The sequence below is a fragment of the Dufourea novaeangliae genome, unplaced genomic scaffold (genome assembly GCF_001272555.1).
Source record: "Dufourea novaeangliae isolate 0120121106 unplaced genomic scaffold, ASM127255v1 scaffold133, whole genome shotgun sequence".
Taxonomy (NCBI): Eukaryota; Metazoa; Arthropoda; class Insecta; order Hymenoptera; family Halictidae; genus Dufourea; species Dufourea novaeangliae.
This window is the reverse complement of record NW_015374011.1, coordinates 1,563,277-1,586,728: the sequence shown is the minus strand read 5'-3', so window position 1 is coordinate 1,586,728 and position 23,452 is coordinate 1,563,277. Positions and strand designations below refer to the sequence as shown.

The 23,452-nt window shown below is 44.9% G+C and overlaps 1 protein-coding gene across 1 annotated transcript; it reads right to left on the bottom strand.

Annotated features, from left to right (window-relative positions):
- Nucleotides 1–9,857: 9,857 nt before the first annotated feature.
- Nucleotides 9,858–11,300, bottom strand: LOC107188530. Its single transcript, XM_015576832.1, has 6 exons — nt 11,295–11,300; nt 10,927–11,110; nt 10,611–10,848; nt 10,387–10,537; nt 10,162–10,323; nt 9,858–10,013 (listed from the first exon to the last, which is right to left on the bottom strand). The coding sequence occupies exons 1-6, from the start codon at nt 11,298–11,300 to the stop codon at nt 9,858–9,860; spliced, it is 897 nt and encodes a 298-aa protein (XP_015432318.1).
- Between the last annotated feature and the right edge of the window lie 12,152 nt (nt 11,301–23,452).

The following is a 23,452-nucleotide window of genomic DNA, read 5'->3' as shown; positions in this document are numbered from 1 at the left end:
CATTTTAGTGTCACTACCCATCACAGATTGGGGGTGATTTTTCTCATGACGTAGGGGTCGCTAAAATCACAGGCTTTTTAAGGTGTCGATACTACAATTTAGGCGGGCCACCAACTCCCATAAGATGAAAAGTCTATTCTTATACCTCGTCGGTGGTTCAACGAACGGTTCAAGACGTCAGAGTCTGATCGCAAGCTCGTCGAAGAGGCCGAACGTTTTCCCAGCGGATCGAGTAAGCGCATGGCGAATGTACACGTAGTAACAATAGCGGGGTATTGGCTATACGTACCTACCCGAGATAGCTAGGAAAAAGAAGAAGGGGAAGAGTAGAAAAAGAAAGGGATGACGGGTGAACGGCCGCTGAATGGCACGACCTTCCGAGGAGGCCGGTCGACCGGCCGAACGGCCGCACGACGGCGATGCTGCATGTGCACTCCCCCGCAACAAGCTTCCGCGTTCGAAGAAGCACTCGAGGCTAGATGCACGAGAGAATATCGTCGAGAGCTTACGGTGTTTCGATGCGAACGATGGAGAGAACGCAGCAATGTAAGTGTACTTTCCCCCTACGGACGCGAGGAAACTTTGTTCTCCAAAGGTATCACGCGGAGAGATTGTACACTTTGGTTCGTGGAACACGATCCAGTATCTTCTATTTCGTTGTGTTACTCGGCGTCGTTTCTCCTCTTGATAAAGCGAAATCGAAGCGAAACCGTGGATCGAGGAGAAATCGATGGATCCCGGTGCCGGGTTATTGGTATGTTTCTCGGTTATATTAAGTCGATTCGTTATGACGTTGCTCGCAGAGTTATCCTCGGTGTGGTTGCATAGAGCGGTAGAAGATAGTGCGCCGTCAGCGCGCATACCTGTCCCTACAATCCACGTAATCTTATTTAAGTACGGTTCTAATAATAGTCGATGCGAACTTTTTCACTCTCGTGGAACGTTAGCGGATGGCGGGGGTATATATATATATATCCTATTTTCTCTCGTTGTCAATGAAAAATACACCTCGAGCCAGCAAACCGGCTGCTCGCCCGCTCGCGTCCGCGGTGCAGGGCTCTCTCGCAGCGGTGCGCAACGGGGCATAGGAGTGCAGTGACTCTGCACCGTGACTCTGCCTAAGCTCCACAGATCGTCCGCTGGTTTTCTCTCTTTTCCCCTTTCACTATTTACCTCTCCTCTTTCTATGCTGCATTCAGATCCACCTACATCATCGCCATTGGCGCCTGTGCGATCCTTCGCGGAGATCCTGTTCGTTCGGGCCAAGGCGAAAGCATTGTTGCCAGGAGCCCTTAAGGGCAAAGGCGTAGTTCGTGTGTCTGGATTGCAATGTGGTTGACTTGTTTATGGTGCCATGGTAACGAGATATCTTTTCGTCGAGATTAACATCCCGCGGACTCGGACGTTTCCATCGTCGTGGAAACCACACTCTGCAATCTTATCGAACACAACGGATCCATTTCACCTATTCCCAACAACGTGTTATTGTTCACCTAACGTCAACCGGTATTCAGTCCGATATTGTTTGTCGTCTGTGAATCGGATTTTTTCCCCCACGTGATATCGCGATTCGCGAATCCTGCGTGTAACTGTACGACGTTGAATCGTCGGAATAAGTAGTTATCGTCTTGATAAAAATTCTATTGTCGCGCGGAGGTGATCGTGTGCAGTTTCATTATTCCTGTCGGGTCTTGGTACGTTGCGTGTCGGATACAACGCTCGCGCCCGTGAACACGCAATCTTTCGTCTATCAACGAATCACGTTGTCAATTCTGACATTCTTTGGATAGGTGCAACGAACTCCACCGATACGAGATCCTCCTCGTCGTGTAATTTCCTAGCTGCATTCATTCAGATGCTTAACAGGATTCTACGATACATCGAGATTATTCCGGTCCTACCCTGTGTCTAATAATAACACGGAATCCGTCTAAATTTGGAGTTTCGCGTTCCTTGATCCTTTGCCAAGCGATATTTGCCCACTCGTACAGTTACACACGTCGTTTCCCGTAATGGCGAAACGTGGGTATTCACGATTTTAGTCGCAGAGTATCGGTATCTTTCCATTCAAATGCCTGAAATAGTCGGGGCTGTTCAAGCTGCATACAATTACGTAATAACCTCAGTGGTCCTAATTACGCGGGTAATCGGTAGAAATCGTTATCCATTGATATCAGACTTCCGTCATTATCTTGCAACCACACCTTTCGTAAACCGATACTCAGGATTACCTATGCTCGATGGAGTCGAGTATATTCACGTAATTGCTTTGACCTGAAGCTTTTTTATTCGAACAGGGAGAGATAGAAAAGGCTATTAATTGAAGGGGAATTGAGTGCGCTCACGCCTGTCATCGATCCCTTGATGCGTTACAATATAAGTATGTATGTTCTATGTATTATACATACCGACGTACACATTTACGATATATGTGTATGTACAAGATATGAAATTGCAGTTGTATTCCTTTCAGAGTCACGTTTTCAGATCACTCTCCCACCCTCTCTTATCTTTGCCTTTTATTTTCATCCGATTTCGACTGGTTCTCTATGATTCGTGTACCCCCTATTCCCTGCATTCTTCGCCTTTAATTTGAAGCTACAGTAATCTTGAAAGCAATCTTTCACGAACGATCTGCGGCAGGTGTTAGCTTGTTTCTCAACCTCGATGGATTGGCAACTACCTTCGAGTCTCGTTTTCTCGAAGAATTTACAGCCGCTTTACGTCAAGGAATGCACGAGTTCTCGTTTTTGCAAACTATTTCGTACTATCTGGTCGAACCTTGTGGAAGTCTACCCGTAATTGTACGTATACGTACCGGCGCGTTGATGCCACCATAAATTTGCATTCCCTTCGTGAAAGGTAATACTCCGGTAATGGTAAGTCAGCGATAGAGCAGCAGCCCGTTCAAAAGTGACGCGATAAATATCATTATCAAGACCCTCGAACTCGAGTACACGCACCGTTGATGAAAATATTCGGGATACGAACTGGAAAATTATGCGAACCCTCGATTAAAAATACGGTTTTCAACCACCTAATCTCGTATCGTTTTAATCCCGATTGCTCGCCACAATTTAATTATTCTACGACAGTTCGTCAATGTGGTCGATGAAAAATGAGAAGAGTGACAATGTGAACCATCTTCTCTCGTAGTTGGTGCATTTACGCTAGTTATAGTTTCCCAGGACATCCTTTAACTTGACGATCGTCATGGGTGAGAGAACGAGCATTGTATCATCTCGTTGCCAGTGTACCTAATATTCGAACACTTGATCATAGAAAAGTTAAGTGAACGTGAAACGATTTCTACCATGGCCTTGCATTTACTGAAACACATCTCGTCGTTTATCACACGCGTACCAAGGCAATTTAATACGCACTTTTGAAACAATGTACGCATACGTATGTATCTGCTCGAGGCATCTCTGGGCAAATCGTTAGATACGAGTGTAGAACCGAAACAGAAGAACAGTTTCTCTCTTTCTTTCTCTTCCTCTCCCTCCGTCTTTGGCGTAGCAGCACGGCTGTCTCTGGTGAACCTAGACCTCGAAGGCATCCTTGAACTTGACGATATCCGAGAGGGCTGAGGAGGCGAGCTATGCGTGCCGCTCAAGCCTCTCGTATCCAGTTATATGTAGGTATGTACATACATACATACACCCCGTCCTGACTTTACCTCGTGGCGTTCATCATCGGGAAACACCGATTCGCAAATGCCTTCGCATCACGATATTGAATTTTGAATTGGTAAATTCGAGCGGTTCGCCTGCAGCCTGAATCAGTATTCGTACGCAGCCGAAATGGCGAGAAACTTTTATGGAATTGTGATCGCAAGCACACTTTTACTATTCAGTTTAGTACACGATCCGTAGAAGAATATTCAATTTTTGTCTTCAAGTTTCAAGAAAAACGTAAAGTAGGGGAAAGGCCTCCTACCATTTAGTTTTTGGTTTAACATTTATTTCAGTGTTATTTTTAATAATTTTAGAATCGCATCAGTATACATGCAACGCGTTGAACGGCGATGCACGAGTAATACTATTATAGTTTCTTCTTTTTCGTCTCATCGAGCGGCTTTCTGGAATAACGATAAACGTTAATTAAATTATTCGCTGGAGTGGATAATCGATCTCCGCTTAAGTAATTTAACGCGTCCAATAGAAGTGTACACGGGTTTTGCGTTTACAGCCGATGCTATGAATCCTTAAGCAGAGTGTGCGCCGTCGGCTTCTGATTAATTTAAATCTATCCACTGCCAGTTACCCACGGCCTCGTAATCGTATGCGTGAAATAAATTTCTTGCAAAACGAGAAAATCACACTTTACACGACCGAATCTTCTGCGAACACAAGTGGCAAACGGAACGTGTATCGGGGACTGCGTGCAAAATGCAAATTGCAGAACTAGTGGACACGTTACTGGATGCTAGAAATAAAATAACAAACGTATTGGGGTAAGAAGGATTCGTTGTGGACCGTTTAATGTTTTCTAATCCCACGTTCGATATCGATCGCGATAAAAACGTGATGGAATTAAGTCTGTTATAGGTACTAAACTCACGAATGCCTCTTTTTTCAGGGTTGCGTAATTTAAGATCAACACATGAAACCCTACAGCGAATACCAATTTTGCATAATCGCTGCAGTGTTCGCTCGGTCCGATCGCGGCAGGGATTCAAGCCCGTTTGTCTCGGAACGAGTAATCGATATGTCTGTATAATGTCCAAGATGTTCATGGACAACAATAATTGCCCAGGTATTTTATGTAAATGCGAACAGTACCGCGTAAATAGCGATTCGGAAGCGCGTGGAAGCATTAACGATACCCAGAAACGTTCCGTCTCTGTTCTCGGACGTCGGATCGATCTTGGTGGGTAATTTTCCAAGTTTCGTTAAGGACCGGCGCTCACGGCGTTAGGATTATAATTATTAGTAGGTATCCACTATGTTTCCGCGTGATCGACGAAAACAGCCGTACCTCACTTTCGTCAAAATTGAACGATACTACAAACTTTCCTTTCCTTGCGTAATACGTAACCAAGAAGCATAGGTTTATCGGTAATTTTGTCTGGCTTACAAATTACCCCTCACGATACTCGGCCAGTAGGGGCCCTCGGAACCAGGAAGCGGATTTTACCAGACGAATAAACGTCATCGCGTGACCACGAGATACTCGGTTCTCTACGAACATTTAGCGAAATATACACCTGCGGTTGCGCAATCGGTTCCACCGGGTAACGTGGAAAGTGTTGCGTTTCACGACGTGGACGTTTTCCACCATTATGCTTCCACGGCTATAGATCAGCCACGCTAATGAGACCTCTCTAACGGTACGTATGTATCCCTTGCGTCGATGCCGGTGTTGTGTTACCATGGACAACAATTACTGTCAATCGTACGATTTGTTGGGTAACGTTGTTCATAAAATACGATGCATATCGTAATAGAGGGACTGAAATCTTATAAACATGAAACGTAAGGAATCGAGTCGTCGACTGTACGTGTTTTCGCCCAGAGAAACGAAATTTAGGCGAACCCGTTTCGATGGAAGCTCGTTTTTCCGAGGTTCTAGAATTACGACACCATGCGAGCCGACGAGTTCATGTTGCATCACACCACATTACGACTACCGATATACATATACATAGGTTGTCAATGAGTTCGCGTGCACGGTACTCTGTGGCTTACCGCACGGCTACCTTCATCAACTTTTTGATGGCTTCTGAGGTCCACGATAATAACAGGGATGATGATGATGACGATGATAATAATACTAATAATAATAACAATAATGCCCAATCATAATTGATGCAACGTTCTCGAGCAATAAACTCTCTCTGCTCGTTTGTTATTAAGTACAGTAGCTATAGGATGATTTACGTGTTATTTTTACATTGCTCCTAAACGGCTGTTGACTTTATGGTCGCACTACCATTTTACGCGCGAGTAACGAGGATAAGTCGAAGAACTCGACCGTTCATAAATCGAATGTGCAAACACCGAGGCAGAGAATCGCGCGTGAATCGTTTCACATGCCACGGGAACATCAGTTTCCGGGATTTTCTGCGCTTAGTGTTTCTAACGCGTGTAAAACTCGTAGGCGAGGTACTGCTACGTTTTACGTACAGTGTTGAAATTACACGAAGCTAACGGATCAAAGATTTATGTCAATGGGTATAACAATATTCATAATATGACTGGAAAACCCGTTGGTCCGGTTGTTCCGTCGTAGACCGAAACGACGGTTATACAGTCAGACGATACCGTTACTTTTTATTATTTTATTCCTTCTTTCAGTCTATTTATATATTTTCAAGACCGACCCTTTGCAATTTTGATTTCGTTGACAAAGGGAATCAGAGACAAAAGAAGCGAACATTTGGTCTGCAGTCCGCCATATGCGCTCGGTAACCTGGGACCCATCCGCGCCGGGCCTTACCGGGGCGCGCTGACTCGCAGACAATATAATCATAAAACCCTACCGTTGAGAGACTCGAAAATTCGTCGCGGTCAACTCGCACCGCGACCACGTGCGCGATATTTTCCTGACATCCGCTTCGCCCTGAAGGAGAGGTATTCCACCTCCGCGTCGCGTGGAAAATCCGAGAAATTTGCCTTCCCCTTCAGGGCATCACCAATAAGGAGGCGAGTTTTGGTCACGCCTTCATCGAACTTTGAGGAAGCGCGACGTCACACGAAACTCAAACAGACAGTCGAAAAGATACATTCAGTCGAAAACATTCATTAAAATCACTCGTTCGCAAACACTCGTTCGCAAAACACACTCGTTCGACAAGAGTCACACGGATTCGCATTAACTCGCAATCGAACAATCATTCGACAACATTCGCATCACGATTAGTCAGCTCCAACGGTCGAGCAATCATTCGTTTTTCTCACTAGAGAAATTGAAACAGTTGCCTAATATTAATTTGGCGGGCAACAGTCGCAACCGGACGCGTACCACGACGGTCGAGCCTGGAATTTACAACTCCAGGCGGATTCGAAAGAGAAATCCACGCGGACGGACGCGACACCGGTGAACAATCGATGTTCCTGATTGTGAGATTCGCATCTTCATGGATTGGATTGGATTGGAGAACATGGTGTACGTCGAGGACAAGGTATAAGGATCTCTAGGTGACCGTTCTTGCGTATACATATGTATACTATATGTATAACGCAGCAGATGAAGACACGCGAGTGCGGTTAGACGGCCAGCTGAAACTCGAGATCCGCGCTTCGTGTTTTCCTGGATTATAAATTATTCCAGTATCCATGGAAAAGAAGCGCGGTTTCTGTAATTTTACACCGCCGTTTAGAAAGTACATTGGCTGGAAGAAGAATTCCCATTGGCAAGTAACGATTGGCAATCGTCTGTCGTAAAAGTGTAGTGTATTCGGGAAAACTGCAAGGGTGGGTGTCCCCCATTCGATCTGACGAGAAGAGTCGAAATGCTCGAAAAAACGTTCGAACGGGTCGTGTTAGATGAAACGTAACAGTACACGGCGAGCGTGTTCCTCAAGCCACGACAATGGTCTCAGTCATTTACCATAATGTCACATTGTTCCCGGTCGAGCAACGTTGCTCGACGAACACACCCACGATTCTGTTTCGCTGTACGGTAGAAGACTGATACAACGTGCGCAAGCCTTGATGATTATTATAAAATCATTTTCCTTTCTACCGTGCTGTTGCACGAACTCCGACGAGCAAAGGAGCATTGTTGGCCTCCGGTTATGTCTACCGTTCGTGAAACGATACCGTTGTCTGCGTGAAATTGCATGCGCACACGAACACGCACGGTGCGTTTACGACTACAAACTATGGTGAACGAGGTCAGTTTATGTATGTACCTTTTATCCTTCCTGATAATAGATCAATGATTTGATATGCCGTTACTGGAACCGTGGTCCAAACCATTTTATAATTCAGCCTCTGTCATAAATACTAATGTACCGGACAGGATATCACGTGGACGCTTTAATATGGAACTTTGTGTCCGAATGCATCACCTACAGTATACGTCTGCCTCGTCTACTTTAATTATTGCTTTTATTACTCACACTTACATTCAACAGTTGGACAATTTGACGAGATCTTCTTCCGATAACGTAAAATAATTCTGGGTCTTATCAGAAGCCACAAATCCATTGGAAATAATACGATCATGTTATTAGTCTTTTAGACGGATCTTCACCCTATTAGCCGCCTCTTCGCGCTACCGTGGTATCGCGGACGTATCCACCGGTGGAATTGCAAGGCGTAAAGATCGCGAACAGCCAGGAAAGCGAACTCATCGTTAACTCTAACGGTTCTCGAGGATCTTGGTAGTCGCCTCTATGATCTTACGACCACGATCTCTGTTCTTTCTCGGATACAAGAACACTTCCGCCTATCTGCGATTTCAATCTGTATGGTTATCGAACAATTTCTTCGAGTTACTACCACAGTCTCATTTTTCGAATCATTAACGTTACACGATCGCACAAATGAATTAATATCTTTGTAAGGAAAGCTTGATGACGCAGAAACGATAGAAAAATAAATAAAACTATTACTCCAGCTTTCTCATGCTATTCACAGCCCTTTTTTTTCTCTGTGGCTGTGTTTCTTCTCTTGCGGTTCTACGGTATTTTACATGGCCCCATAAGTAATCAGAGTCGTGACTACCGTTCGTTCGCACGATGGAGCCACACAAGGGATTTCGTTCGAGGCTGTTATGGATGAAGCGAGGCTTAACTCGCGATCAACCATTAACCAAGATCATAGGTTAGTTGAGATCGGTACTCGTTTAACGCTTTTACCTTTAACTGGATGCGTTAACGTGTACCTAACGATCTAGCCCATCATCCCATGAGGAAAAGCATTTTTATCGTATTGTAAACTTTCCAGTATTCCTCTTGAAAGATATGTCGTTGCATTCACAGTGAGTATTCGTCAATAGAATCTGCTGGAAAATTTGTTGCAGCTGCTGTCCATACAGATGCAACCTAGTTCTAATAGAACTTTCCTGTTGGAAATGTTCGATGAATCAACGTGTTCCTCTTTCATTTTCGCCCGATCATCAACATCTATTACGAGATTAGCACCTATTGAATCTTAGAATTCACGCGGAGTATCGACCTTTTACGAGTTTACAACTAGTGCTACTCACGTTCGATGAATCACAGACGAACTCAAAGAACGCCATCAAGCGAAATGCACGCATTCAGCATACGTCTGCCTCGCTAAGTGGTTAATAATACTATCGCGTTCAACGTCTGGTTCCCCATATCGACGACACTGGAAGGATCATAACGCATCGGTATTTAACCTTTTATATTTCGCGAGCAGAGCAATCTTCATTTTCTATTCCGAAAAGATTGTGAAATTTTCGTACATTTGAAACAGAATCAGTTTTGTAATATATATGGAACGATCGTAGAAATTATTGTCCGATAATACTGCTTTATCATAAAAAAGGGTTGGATGTTTTATCTGTCTAATTGTAAGTAGGTTACGCTATGCTATTACTCTTGGGGGAAAAAGTTGATGGAGCGAGCGGTGAGTGCAGGTCAGGTGGTGCAATCTCGTCGAAGCAAAAATCACGTAGCCAGTCAGCGCCCCCCGTCCCTTCTCTCGACGTGGAGTTTAAATGTTAGCCACAATAGCGTGTCATGTCAGCTCAATCGTGTCGAAACAAACGGGCGAGAGGTTCGACCGACGGAACTTCTACTTGGGTTAAACCTGTTGTACAGCTTGCATTGATCTGCTTTGGAAAAACTGTACACCGAACGATATCGATGTCCTTTGGTTCGTTGAAATCAGCCGTTTTGGTAGCTCTCGATGGGAACGTACATCATCGATTGCACGTTATTCCGACGGTTTCTCTGGTTCCATACCCTGAACTTTGTCGAAAGTTTGCAGCGTATCGTACAGAATGATATAATTGTCGCGAAGTTGGGCCAAACGATGCCACAAGTTAATGTGCATCACGTCCGAATTCTTCGTTTCTGCTTCGGCTGTTACCTGGCGTAATCGAAAGTTTCATTAACAAGGTTGAGAGCACAATTGAAAATTGTTGTCACGGTCCCGTTCACTCGAAAGGGAAATGAACGCATTCACCGCGCCTGGCAACGATACGTAACCGGTACAATTAGCGTAAAGAATTATGTACTTTGTCGGTGGTCTGTGGTGCGCGATTCACTTGAAGGTACTTGAGATGAAAGAACAGCTCGTAAGCCCAACAGTCGATGGTCTCGATGCAACGAGTCGCGCTCGTTAATTCGGTCGATGGCGATGCAGTGTACAAAGTGACTGCTTGGAGCCAGCGTTTCGACTAATCGAAACAAATGATTTTTACTTTCGTTGGGCAGTTCGACGACTAGGGGAAGCTACTTACGGTTGTAATGTCGGCGATGAGTTTCACTGCAGCGGGTCTCATAACATCGATAAGTTTACCAATGATCGTGGTATCTTTGTTGAGCGTGGCCACGTAAGTGGAGCCGTCCCAGTTCGGTGAAGGACCACATTGTACGTTCTTCAACTCCCGCCTTTACCATAGAACAATGCAATTGATAGCGATTTAGTTTCCGGGGGGAAAAAATCATCGATTGCGTGTCTTACCTTTGAAAGAACGTAGAAATTATGCTGTGTATAATGTATTGGGACGGATCGATCACAATTTTCTTCGTGCACGTCGCAAGACTACCAACTATAAAGGCTAGAAGTTGTCCAAGTGGTCCTGGTCTTCGACGTGTGTTTGATAGACCAGCTAGACCTCGCGATCGATAGGATCTTCTTTTGCAAACTCCGTGTCGCGATCGACCACGATCGGAAATGGGCAGAGAGTAGTAACTCGAAGCTGAAGGAATCGAAGGAAAACAAGGGGGATAGATTTTCATGTTTACTCTCGAACGTTTATGATTCATTATTAAACTACCATAATCCGAGATGCTGTTCAAGTCCCAATTTTTCGTACTGCAGAGGGTATTCTGACACTTGGATTTCCGTCCACCGATGTTCTCGTCGTATTTGCTACTCTTAACAGATTCTGGCATATATTCATTGACGAAATCGTTGAGCTCGATGATTTTATTCGGGAATGTTTCTAAACAGGTAATAGCCTGCGCCGGAATATAATGAGCACCATAGAAGGTTAGGTAAATCGTAATAAACTTATGCTTCGTACTTCTCGATGAAGGCGTTCGAGACACGGAGCCTCGCCGTTTGTTTCAGAAGTCATCACGATAATTCCCGAGTAGTTGATTAAGAAACGTAATTGGTTAATACACGTAAATTTAGACTAACGTTCATGTTGTGGTATCCCCGCAGGGCGAAAACCAACGACCACGCGGTTCGAACAGCACGTACAGAACTCGAGAAAATTTTGACAGCAAACGATCGCGTTGTCTATCGACGTACACGTGAATTTATCATCGGAATGAACGACGCGACGATTAACTCGCTCGACGTACGAATATTTAGACATCGACGGATTTCCATTAAAACCAATACGCTTCGTATCTCGTCGTTTCGACATTAATCCTGTAATGGAAACTTGGCCTCCCTGGGGTAACGGTGTTTTAATTATTATAATAAAACTCTCGTCTTTCCGTGTTCGTGGTTATGAAAAAAAAAAAAAAAAAAACATGCATCGGTTTGAACAGCGTTTAATAGGGTATTTATAAGCGCGCGTATTGAAAAGCTGCCTGATAGATTGTATACGGATACTGGGCACGCGGTTGTATTATTACGAACACGAGCTTGTTTTCTGCGAAACAGAGGCTCAAGATAAATAGTGTAACGAGCGATCCGCAGTGCGGTGCATAGGCTGCATTCAAAAGCGGACGGTTAATGAGAATGCAATGGGCGCCTTAACTCCACCTAGGATCGCCGAGCTCGAAACGGATGTGCTTCCAGATTTTTCCTAATTAAGATGTGGCCGGTGCAACTCCATTACGTAAAGCAACCATCTTGATTTACCGTTCAACTCGACGGCGATCCGACTGCAACAAAACCTTTATGGCCGCGAGAGAATTGGAGGGACTCGAAAAGAGAGACGAACGAAAGGGCTGCTGCTGGTTTTCTTCCACCTTCTTCTACCTCTTTTTCGTTCCCTTCCAACGTCTTTGTCTCGCTTGTTCGGTTCTCTTCTTTACGTTCGTGTCCGTAAGTTTCGCGGAGGTGCCGAGGTGAGATCTTCTGAGAGATCTACCAACGATGCACGACGACCACTATTACTCTCGGTACCAACGACTGCCTGGAATGCGATGCAAATTTTATACGAATCGGTTACACCACGACCCGTCTCGAGCACCTCTTCGCGTCCGAACCTTCGATAGGCTCCGTTGTAGGGTCGTTGAATGCCAAATGGCGACCTTCGCTGCAAAAGGAACGTTACGTCGAATCCCTTTACGGGCTCCTCAAACGTTATCGAATAGTAGGTACGTTAGAGAATACGGACACGCACAGATTCTCTTCCCTTCCTACAGTGTCCCTGATACATTTATACGCGCAATATCGTGCAATTCTTTCCTCTTTGGATTACAACCAACCGATAAGGATCGAAAGTGGTGCGAAAAACTTGAGGCTTATTAACAATTTAACGAGTTTTATAACGTAATACACAAGGAGGTCGTCGAAAAAGGTCGAGCGCGTTGATTCTGAAGACTGATACAGGTCCCGGCGGCTGACAGTGCGACCAAAGACGGCCTCGAGCAGAATGAGAAGAGGAAGAGGGTAAAAGAATAGCAAGGAGGAGAGCCAGAGGAAGAAGAAGAAGAAGAAGTCAAGAGGTATCCCGGCCGAAGACATTTCTATGCGCGCCCACTGTCAGCGAAGATAACTTACGACTTGGCGGAATGGTAATGGCCGTGGCAGACATTCCGTCCTGTTGCAGATTTAATAGACTCGTCCTGATAGGGGTCTACGGAACATGTCACCGCTCGTGGCCAACCGAGAAGAGCCAATGATTTACCCGTGGACAAGTCTTGTCAACGCTGGGACGATTTCGAATCGATTGATAAGAACTGAATCGACCGTGACGCCGATACTGCAAATCGACGTGGGTCCGATCGAGAACCTTTGCCGATTACTTCTGAGCAGATCAGTTTAATCTCCGTTCCACGTAAGAATAACCTCGTTCTGTCCATGGGACGGGATCTAAGACCGTTCATTGGTATAAAATTCATATGGATCGTTGCTCGTACTTCGCGCAGAAACAGAGCAAGAGATAAGGAAAAGTGTCTCATTCCGAGCCACTGCTTCTCGTTCGTGGTGTTAATGAACCATTGCTCGGCGCATTGCACAGCACACCCCATTGGCAAGAGAACTTTATCGCAACACGAAATGATTAAGTAGCGTTCGTTCTTTGTAACAGGCTTACCGCGACGTAGAAAAAGAAAAATAATCGTAACGAAAGGGCTTAGCAGAGTCAGTTTACGGTCGGCTGATTATACCGACCCGAGGCGAATAGGTAGCGAGTGTTTGAAAACAGTCTTTGCCGAGCATCTGTCAGCGCATCTGCTCGTAGGGAACGATTAGATCGTTTCTCGATACCTTTCCGTCGTGCAATTACCTTGCCGCCTTGTATATTATCGTGTTGTGCCGCGAGATTTATCGACGCCTCGAATCACGAATCTCTGAATAGGAAAATCGTTAACACTGTTTTCGTTTCTATCGTATAACCCGATAAGCGGCCCGTCTATGACTTATTACAGGAGGAGCGTTAATACGATGTAAAAGCCAGACTCGGATGAATAACTGGGGGCAGGCCGAAGCGAAGATTGGTACGTCGCGCGGCAAAGTCTCCAACGCAAGTAACGCCGCAACGTGGCGCGAATCTCCTGGCACCTATCTGAAATGGCATCTGGATTTTTACAGACGCCGCGTGTCCTGCGAGCTACGATATCGCGTATTCACGCTACGTTAGAGCTCGCCATGCTTCCACCCAGTGTCTTGCACGCTAATTACAACGTATCCGTGGTTGAGATTGAACGCGGCCGATATTTCATATAGGACAGAACGCTCTCGCTTGCGCAACAACCTCTAATAACGATTGCGAAAGCGATATACGTAAGCATCGAGGTTCCCGCAAGGGGATCGAGGCCGAAGAAAGTGCGAACAGTGTCTCTGTCTCATCTGTATCGAGAGGAGAGAGGGTGCGCAATGTCGATACTTAGTGATGTGACTGATATCGTATCAATATTATCGATACCCTTTCTTTAAGTTTCAATACTCTATTGATACATATCAAAGACGGAGGTATCAAAAAGAATCGATACCTATTTGATACCTATCAACTCGAAACATGAATACATACTTTTCGGCAGCATATTTATTCGAATCCTTCGTGTAGATATCAAATGGGTATCGATACTTTTGTGAGGTATCAAACGGGTTTCGGTGCCGTATTGGATTGATATCGATTCAAGAAAAATCGGTATTGATACTTGATACCAAGTACCCAAACGTTTGATACGTACCGATACTTTCCACTGAGCATTTTGGGTATTGAATCGATTGAATATCATCAATATATGGTTGAACATGGAAATTCCAAAGTGACTTATTTGGAACCACATCCTTTTTGTTCGTACCTACCCGTTGGTATAATCGCCCTATTTAATTCGATTTACTTCCGTAATGAAGGAATCATAGGGCACAAACAACTGCGTTGCGCAAAGTGTCAGGCACACCGAGATATCGGACTGGCGCATATGAAACGCACGAGTAGGATACTTATGTACGCGCAGTTTTCTCGCTAGTGAGAACGGAGGCGCGATCGCAACTAGGTAGAGCGCCGCGAGTGCCTTTCTAATTTTCGCGTGGCGCAACCCGTGATTCGTCTTCTCGAGCAATCGGCTGGCTTCTGGTTAATCACGGCGCCATGAATTTCGGAGCCGAGCGATTTCACGAGTGGCATTTAACTAACGTTAAATAGATAAATAACGACGGCAGTAGCTGTCTCGAGATTAGTCGAGACGTACGTTTACCGATTGTGAAAATTATACGTTTCTGCTTCAGTCGCCGTTTATGTTCTCGAGCTTCGTCCGGATGATTCGAAGCCGCCTCTATTATAATCGAATCTCCGGTTTTCTCTCTGCTTATCGCGAAGTAACCATCTAAATGTCGCAATCACGTAAGAAATGTAGGGTAGATCCACTTACGACGGATGCGCGAACATGTTTAGTGCATTGTGCGCCTGGCTTGTAGGATAAACCTGGACGTTGTACGAGTCTGATTAACTCGGCGAACGTTCCTCGATACCGGCGAATAAAACCGCGTTATGGCTCTGCCGGGGCATAATCGTGTCTGGCGTATGCGCGCCTAGACTACTTAGTCTTCTATCATTGATATCTCGAAACGGTCGAGTCTTGATTTAGCATTACGATCGTTCCGATATCAACGACACGGTTCGCCAACACTGGGCACCCGTTTTCTTCGATCGGACGACACGGGCTTGTTGTTATCACGGGGATGTAGTTAATAGTCGTACGTAATCGACGGGACCGAGACGGCCAGGGTGGTTTGTGTTTGTCGCAAGATCTGAAAAAATCAGTATTCTTTTGCGTGGAAAACGATCTATCCGTAGAAATTGCTCACCCAGAAGCAGGAACATCGTGTTCCTACCATTAGGGTTATTGCAGGCCGTGACAGAAGCATTTAGATTCAGCTGGAATGTAGCCGTGTTGCGCCGTGTAGCTACAATAACGGGTAGACGTGAGGCAGTAACCGGTAGGAATCTCGTTTAAGAGGGTCGCGGTCTTTTCCCCCTATGCATTTTCTTTACTCTATTTCTGCGCGGAATCTTCGTGTTTCGTGCGATTCACTTTCCACAACAATTACGACGATGCATCTTGACTACCGTCGAAGTATTTCCGGCCGTGGAAGATAAAATCCTGAAAAAATCTTTCTGACCGATCGCGTGGAAATTCGTTTTACCGATTGGCAATTCCTTTAGACCGATATCGAACACGGGACCATGCAAATGACTAACGCACTCGATGCAACGCGCGGGCCGCTAATTATGCAGATTGGCACCTAACGTAATGCTCGTTAATTAACCGCAATGCCCGTTTTATATATCCAGGTGGGACGGAAGGACGGCCGGGCACGGCGCCATATTGCCACATCAAAGCTGCCCACGCATGCAGCAATGTCGTGTGAAACTGTTCGGTCGTTTTACGATTTATTACAAGACTACACGCGAGAGATCGTGCGTACGTCGTTACCATCGAAAAAAGTATTTTCGGACGTTTATGCGTGCGTTTTTTCGTGTATTTCGGCATGTCCACCGAGAACAAATTGTCACAGAATTTTGTAGGAACATTCGCCAAGGATCTATAGACTCGACGACGAATTCATTGTCCTCGGAGGACCGAAAGGGTCGTGCACGAAGGTCTAGCCTCGGTGCCGCGATGACCTCTTCGATCGTGGCTCGTCGTCTTCGGAGGTCGAACAGTTCGTGGGCGTTCCAGGAATTTGCTGGGATGCTCGAGAGCCTACGGATATCCCTTCGACGTTGAATAGAGTCTCGCCAATGGTAGATAAAACCCTAGGATCCAGCAACGTTTATCGTCCGTGCAACCGCATATAAACGCAGACGCGCGTCTTCGTTCTACGATAGAAGGTTTGCGCTACCATCGTCGATGTGCTTTTCTACCACCAGTAATTTATACCCTATTGTCGGCCCGTCAAATCCTGATGTCTTCATCTGCGACCGGCACCTTCGATAATCGTGCCACGTACGCCCACAAACACTGTGTCCCCCTACTGTGTTTTTACGTTTCAAAACACAGCCGTAAACCTTGATCCCAAACATGATCTCCCGACGAATTTAGTGTTTCTGCTTTTTATCCTAGCGGAGGATTTAATCGGTATCTTATTTCAGTTTGTCGATGTTATATTGGTGTTTTTGCTGGTGGAATCGGACGGCCGCCCGCGGCGATTCGGTTCCCGTGGAAATCATCTCGTGCAGTGGCCTCTCCGGAGGTTGTACGTATGTACATATATGTATACGTTTGATAATGTATGCCGTCCGGCCGGTCGTATGATGCGCGTAGCCATTTGTCATCGTTACGCGCGAACCATTCAGTACTTACACTAGTGACTATCGTCTCTGTGCTTCAGCTTTTTCACCAGCCCACACGCTGTCCGCCGAAACGTTACACTTTACAAACAGTTGGTTTTCAAACATCTTTGTCGTAACGTTGGATGGTTTAGATAGATTTGGTAATTTTTCTTTCACCTGTTTAACGGTTAAAGTTAACATTGTTTGCTACACGATAACCGTTAAATTCCCTCATGCGTACCCCGCCGTTCCTGAATTCAATTAAACGCGTACGTGATCAGACAAGCAAATGAACCTAAGGTCTCGCGCAACAGGGGATCGGTACCGTCAGTCGTCGCGGCTCGCTTTTGTCTTCTCTCGTTTCCCGTTCTAGGAACACCACGTCGGTTCGTCTTATGCCGGACATGGTTCAGGGCGTGACGGTCACGAGGTGGATGTTTTAAACGGCCTTATCAGGCTAGACATGTCTCGAACCCCTCCATTTCCGAAGGATATCCGATTCTAGGGTTCCCGTTGTTCGATACATCCGGACCAAAGTGTCGAAATACTCGCGTAGAAATTTCGTACTTTAAATTATAGATAGATAAATTCAATAATTTCGACACTCGGATTCTTTCCATCGTCCATCTCTATTCTCGGTGTTACGATCGTTGATTCCCTAAAAAGGTTTTATAATGCCCACGTTTCTTCGAGAAAGGGACAATACCCTAAAAAGACAAGTCGCTTGCCTTTCGAGCGTACAAAGTCACGTTCCGAGATAAGTGCTCCTCAATTTGGAGACAATCGAATTCCACCTCTGCATACAATCCTCGACGTAACGGTGAGATACAACGCGTGGCATCACGTATCCCACCTGGGTGACCGACACAGGTTGCTAAACAGGTGGACGTTTATTTTGTTCCTTCGTTTCTTCTCCGTTGATTTGTACTGTCGTCGGTACCGGTCCCGTCCATGTAAACTTATTCGAATAAAAATTTTCTTTCGAAATTCCACGATGCTTTGCTACTTGCTGCTTTCTCTCTATAGAAATAGCCCGGTCGATTTTTGCTTTAACCATACCAGTGTAACGATAAATTATTACAGGAGTTTTACTGTTCAGGTTCTAACATTATTTACAAACGGTACGCGTATGACTTTGTCCTCCTCATGATTTATCTTACTACTTGTTAGGGAAACGCCAAGCAAGGCCCGTGGCTGTCTTAAAATCGTAGAGTCGTGTTCGCGAAAGGGACAACCACCCTTGCGAGGTATGTCGATTCGCAGGTATAACGTATAGCAAAGCCTCGCGCAGGGTTTTAATTACTTTAGACAAATTCGAAATCGGAGACTCTCCGCGACGCTGGTGGCCCTCTCGTGTTACCTTGGCTCGAAGACTTGTGCTTGTTAGGTCTTCGCCAGCCGGTGGTATGCACTGTTACGTTGCTGTCGGAAGGTTGACTGGTTTATTTGGTGGTATCTTAAGTCCGAGCCTTATGGCGAAATTGAAAATCGAGGATACGCCTGTGTACATACATCTTGGTAACGCTTGTGTTACCATGTACCGTGGATCGTGTTGTCTTACGAGTTCAGTCACCTATCGGTTCCTTCGTTCGCCTGCTTCTTTGCCACGGATGGTATTGTTCCTTGGAAAACTTGCAATAACGAAGCTTCCGAGCCAGATCTTCCATGTAAAGACAGAGTTGCGTTATTCGTTCCGTCGTTGCATCATGCAACCATGAGATGTGTCGAGCATAGTTGCAACAACGATCAGCGAATTAATGTTTTTCATGATGTAACGTATCACAATTCAGCACCGTAACGTAAGATTCTACGGACGCATTAGTCGAGTTTGTCCTGTGTACTTATGTAGGGGGATCATCTCGGTGTAAGCTGAATGACTTACATTCCCTGAAAATTCTTCAATTCCGAGACTTTTCGAATACTCCAGCGAACTTGAGGCAATGTACATAACTTGAAAAGGTAGCCAAGCAGATTTGCTTGTACCTTTATTTACACGATCCCTTCGGGCGAAATCATTCGTTCACTTTCAAATATGCAAATCACTGCGCGCGTTATGCGTCAGTGCACAGAGGAATTTCGAGCGGAAGGTCTCCGAATGAAATACGTTACCTTGCTGTAACGATATAATCAGCGATAGGTATTCAATGAGTAACGATTTCCCATAATTGCCAGTAAAGAGCCTTTAATATTTCATTTGCTAATCGTACTTCTCCTCAGTCTTGGTCGAGGTACACTTTTTTTAATAACGATTTGTTTAACCAGAAGCGAATTTATGTCCAAAGCACAAAGTATATACGAGTAGCCTTTATTGCGTGGGGTTTAATGGTTCGGATGCAGTGCCAGAACGCAAACTCTGGTTCCTGGTGGTCGTAGAGTATTGTCTTATTCTACTACATCTTGTTGGTGTTACTCTAGCGTTGTGTACACCTGACGTGCACAATGCCACGTTACAGCCGTTGTTGTTACTACTGTTCCATTACGGTTTCAACCCCTTCGCCCCTAGGTTTACCTTAAATACAGATCGACTCTTACGATACGGTGAAAAGTTGATGGCCCTTCGTTCCTTACGATAGGATAAATTATTCGTTGAACGTGATCTAGTGGTGGACGGTTGAAATATTTCTCGGTGAAAATCTCTAAACGGCGTTCTAATTAAATTTAACTGCGTAACCCTTGCGTGTCAGGGAGGAGTTCCAGAGGGCGATGTATCTTGCGCATTCTTCTCTCGGCTTTTTTCCTTCCATAATGGTCGAAGACAGAGTTCAAAGTGGTCGAGCAGCTTCGTCGGCAGCCATGTTTCTGTATTAGATCCTATCTGTCGGTGACCTTGCGGTGTGGCCGACATGTAACGCGAGATCCGTGTCCCATATGCGGGTGTAACATATTTTACTTGACACGGCTGGTTGTAGTCGAAACGACACGTACGTACGTATATCCCCCGTCGAACACTTCGCGGTGTTTCTGTTCGCAAGGTGAGGCTTAGCCTTCGACACTGTGCAACGACGCGTCCAATACACGATCCACCTGAATTATCGCGTTAAAGTTTCACATTTCAAGGAGATCTATTATTTCCAGTCAGTCCGCGCACCTCGGGTAAACAATGTTCCGTTAGAAGAAGACGTTTCGATTTTTGCTGATTTTACTCGATTAGAAATGCTGCGAATAATAAGTGAGCTAGGACGGCCGATCGGAATGCATTGTAATTTCGAATAAAAGCAACGTAAATAAATCATTTAGCTGATCGTGTGTGGTGTACGTGCGAAACGATGCGAACGTAGCGGTTCTACGAGGCACGTCGCATCGGTAAAACGAGAGGAGATAAGGAAAAACGAAGCATCATTCTGTAAATGCATTACGCAGAAACGAGATATCCTGAACCGTTTCCAATAGCAATAAACTGCAGGAAGAACTGGGTGTGCGCGAATCGAGCGCTTTTATAGCATCCTGACCGTAAACGTGGGCAGCCTTTGTCCGAGTAACAGTACTTCTGCTTATTCTTCCCTTCTCTCCTCTCGATGTGCTCTATAATAAACATTACCCTTATTCTTGTTCGGTTTTCATCGTTCTTTCACTCGCATGGAAAACATATCCGTGATGTCAAGACTCTAATTACATAGCAAGAATGTAAATCCGTTGATAAACCTTAGATTTCAATGTGTCGCAATTGGCAACGAACTATCGAATTCGACAATGATCGATCTTCCCTTCTGTTTCTGCGTAACATATGCGAAACCATCATTGAACTGTCGCCGGTAGCTCAAGGCGGAACGCAGTTGCACGCGAAGATCTAGCGTAGCTGTAGGTCGGTCGGTCGGTAGGTAGGTAGGTAGGTGGGTAGGTAGGTGGGTAGGTAGGTGGGTAGGTAGGTAGGTAGATAGGTAGGTAGGTAGGCAGTGAGGCAGGCAGGAATCGTCGCGGCAGCTGGAGCTATCGCAGTAATTTGCAATCTGCGTTCGTTCCACGTCCCATGTGTTCGAAAGGGGAGGCTTAGAGAGAGCCCTTACAGCAGTAGCCTACCATGTTACCTTCTCGTAGTCTTTTGCTAGTCATTTCGCCTGATATACATCATTCGCCCGCCGCGTTCTTTAGACCCCCTTAAGTCATCATCCCGGAGAAAAATCTTTCTTTATGACCGTACGACTAATTCGACCGCGCTACAACACGAGCTCTTTCGAGCCTCCAAGCGCGAATCACGATTTTGTTCCGGCTACGAGGATAAATCTCTCGCGGCGAATCGCCGTGCACGCTCATTTTCCTCCGTACTTTTAACCTGCCTCGATCGCCCGGAATTTTATGACCATCGGTGAAGCTACACATTTTACGTTTGATCGTGTGTAAAAGAATCCTCTCGATCCGAAAGGCATACCAGTGGATTAAAGTGTCGATACAATCGCACACTTGTACGCGCAGGTTTATTTCAGGCAAGTCTTTTGGTCAGTCTTTTGGTAGAAATACGAGATTTACAGGGTGCTATAAAAATGTCGACCTGTAAAACACGCGTTCGTAGGGACAAGATTAAATTGTATAAAGATTAAAGACAAGGTGTTCATCGAGAACGAATAAAATAGGTATTGAGCGTAGCTTTCGTACTAAATTTACCGCGAAAAATATAGAATACTCTCGTGTTCGAAGGTAAACGAGTACGATGCTCCCCCACGTAGAATTGCCGAGCAATTTTATCCGATAGCCATTAATTGTGAAGCGTTCAACGAATAACTGGATATTACAAATCGTTTATGTTCGATTCCGAGTCTCTCATTAAATGGTTTTTATAATAGACGTTTGGAACACGATTGGCGTATGACTGTGCGGTATATGAAAAGAAAAAGAAAAAAGAACAAAAAGGAAGTTGTATGATTGGGTAAGAAAACTGCGAGATAATCGATCATTTATGTCCCCCGCGAGTACCAAGAACCCGATAATCGTGCCCCTTCGACAATTTAACCGCAAACATAAATCCTATTTGATCGTGCGCACATTAAATCAAAATTTACATGCATGTTTTGAGTGGCAGCTTGAAATGACGGTGATTAATATCGAAGCATTGTATTTTAACTTCGACCACGCGACTACGTTTGATAGGTCGGTAATATACATAGTATGTATAATGTATTAACCACGACTATCGTGAAAAGAACTCAATGTTCCTTTTACGATGGTTCACCTATAACACACTAGTGTTCCAAACGGACGAAATCAAAGTTCATGTTGCATAACTTGCTTAAGAGAAATCATCCATAAGAAACATGTATTATAGATACGCTGTTTATAGTAGTCATGCGAGAAAGCCAGAAAGTGCACACGGTTAATGAGACATGAAAATAATAGTCCACTGTCCATAAATATAGATATTGCCACGTTAGCAACCCTCTGACTGAGAATGAAAGGATAACGAGGCACTAATATCTCAAAGGGTTAAGAGCAATAAAACGTATCTCGTGTCGTGACTATTTTTAGCCTTAAGCCTCTTTTGATAATAATATGGAAAAGTTCACTAGATTGACATCGCGTTCGATAAACGTGATCCTCGAATTCTTCAAAAACGTTTCCCCTCAGCGCCTACCGTTTCATTACAGTGTTATCGCGAAATTACGATCGAATTGTGACAGGTTAAGACCCACGCTTCGAACGCAGATCGACTCGGCCTCGATAAATACCACGAGACGTGGGTTGCGTAAAATCGAATAGACTACCAGATATACGGAGAGCCGTGGAATGATTCGATTGTTTCATTCGATTCCACTGCTCATCTTGTATGCTGCTCCCTTGAATTTATTTGTTTTTCGGAGTTGTTTGAAAGTTTCCTACAACGACGAATCGACGCAACCGAGTTTACAGAACGGCGTTGACAGGCACCGCGAACGTGTCGCGAACTGTATTTGCTTCTACAGCTTTTAGTTTTCGATTTTGCGTGGCAACAGTCTGGTATGCCGGAAGATAGACGCTGTTCACTTTCAAAGATTCTTATCGGTGAGTCACCAAAGGGTTAAGTACAACCAGCAACGAGGAAATGCCTTGTTTCATCGAATCCGCTGTCTTATCGGGTGTTCATCGAGGATGTTGAGAGGAGATTATTTGCGCACGTACACCACTTGAATTTTTAACTCTTACTATGATTAGTTATCGGAGCGTGAAACGCTATCGGAACGACCTTTACGCAACTCGACGATTCATGGCAGATGTTACATGACAAATCTTTGGACTCGTTCCACTTAATTTACTGTGCTGAAAAAGAAACCAAGTAAAGTGATGTTTTCACATTGGTAACACCACGAGGACTAAATATTTCTATGAAATATTTCGTTTCTTCCGATAAATTCATCTTGATGTTCGCGTGTCGAACAACAAGCAAGAAAACTATCAGTGCCAAGTGTACGAGCAAAACGTTGGTAGC

Excerpts from the sequence above, each read along its gene's own strand:
- LOC107188530 (XM_015576832.1), bottom strand. Across the intron at positions 10,849-10,926 it reads GAACAGCATCTCGGATTATG|CTTCGAGTTACTACTCTCTG; the intron begins GTAGTTTAATAA and ends CGATTCCTTCAG. Across the intron at positions 10,014-10,161 it reads CACCACAGACCACCGACAAA|GTAACAGCCGAAGCAGAAAC; the intron begins GTACATAATTCT and ends CGATTACGCCAG.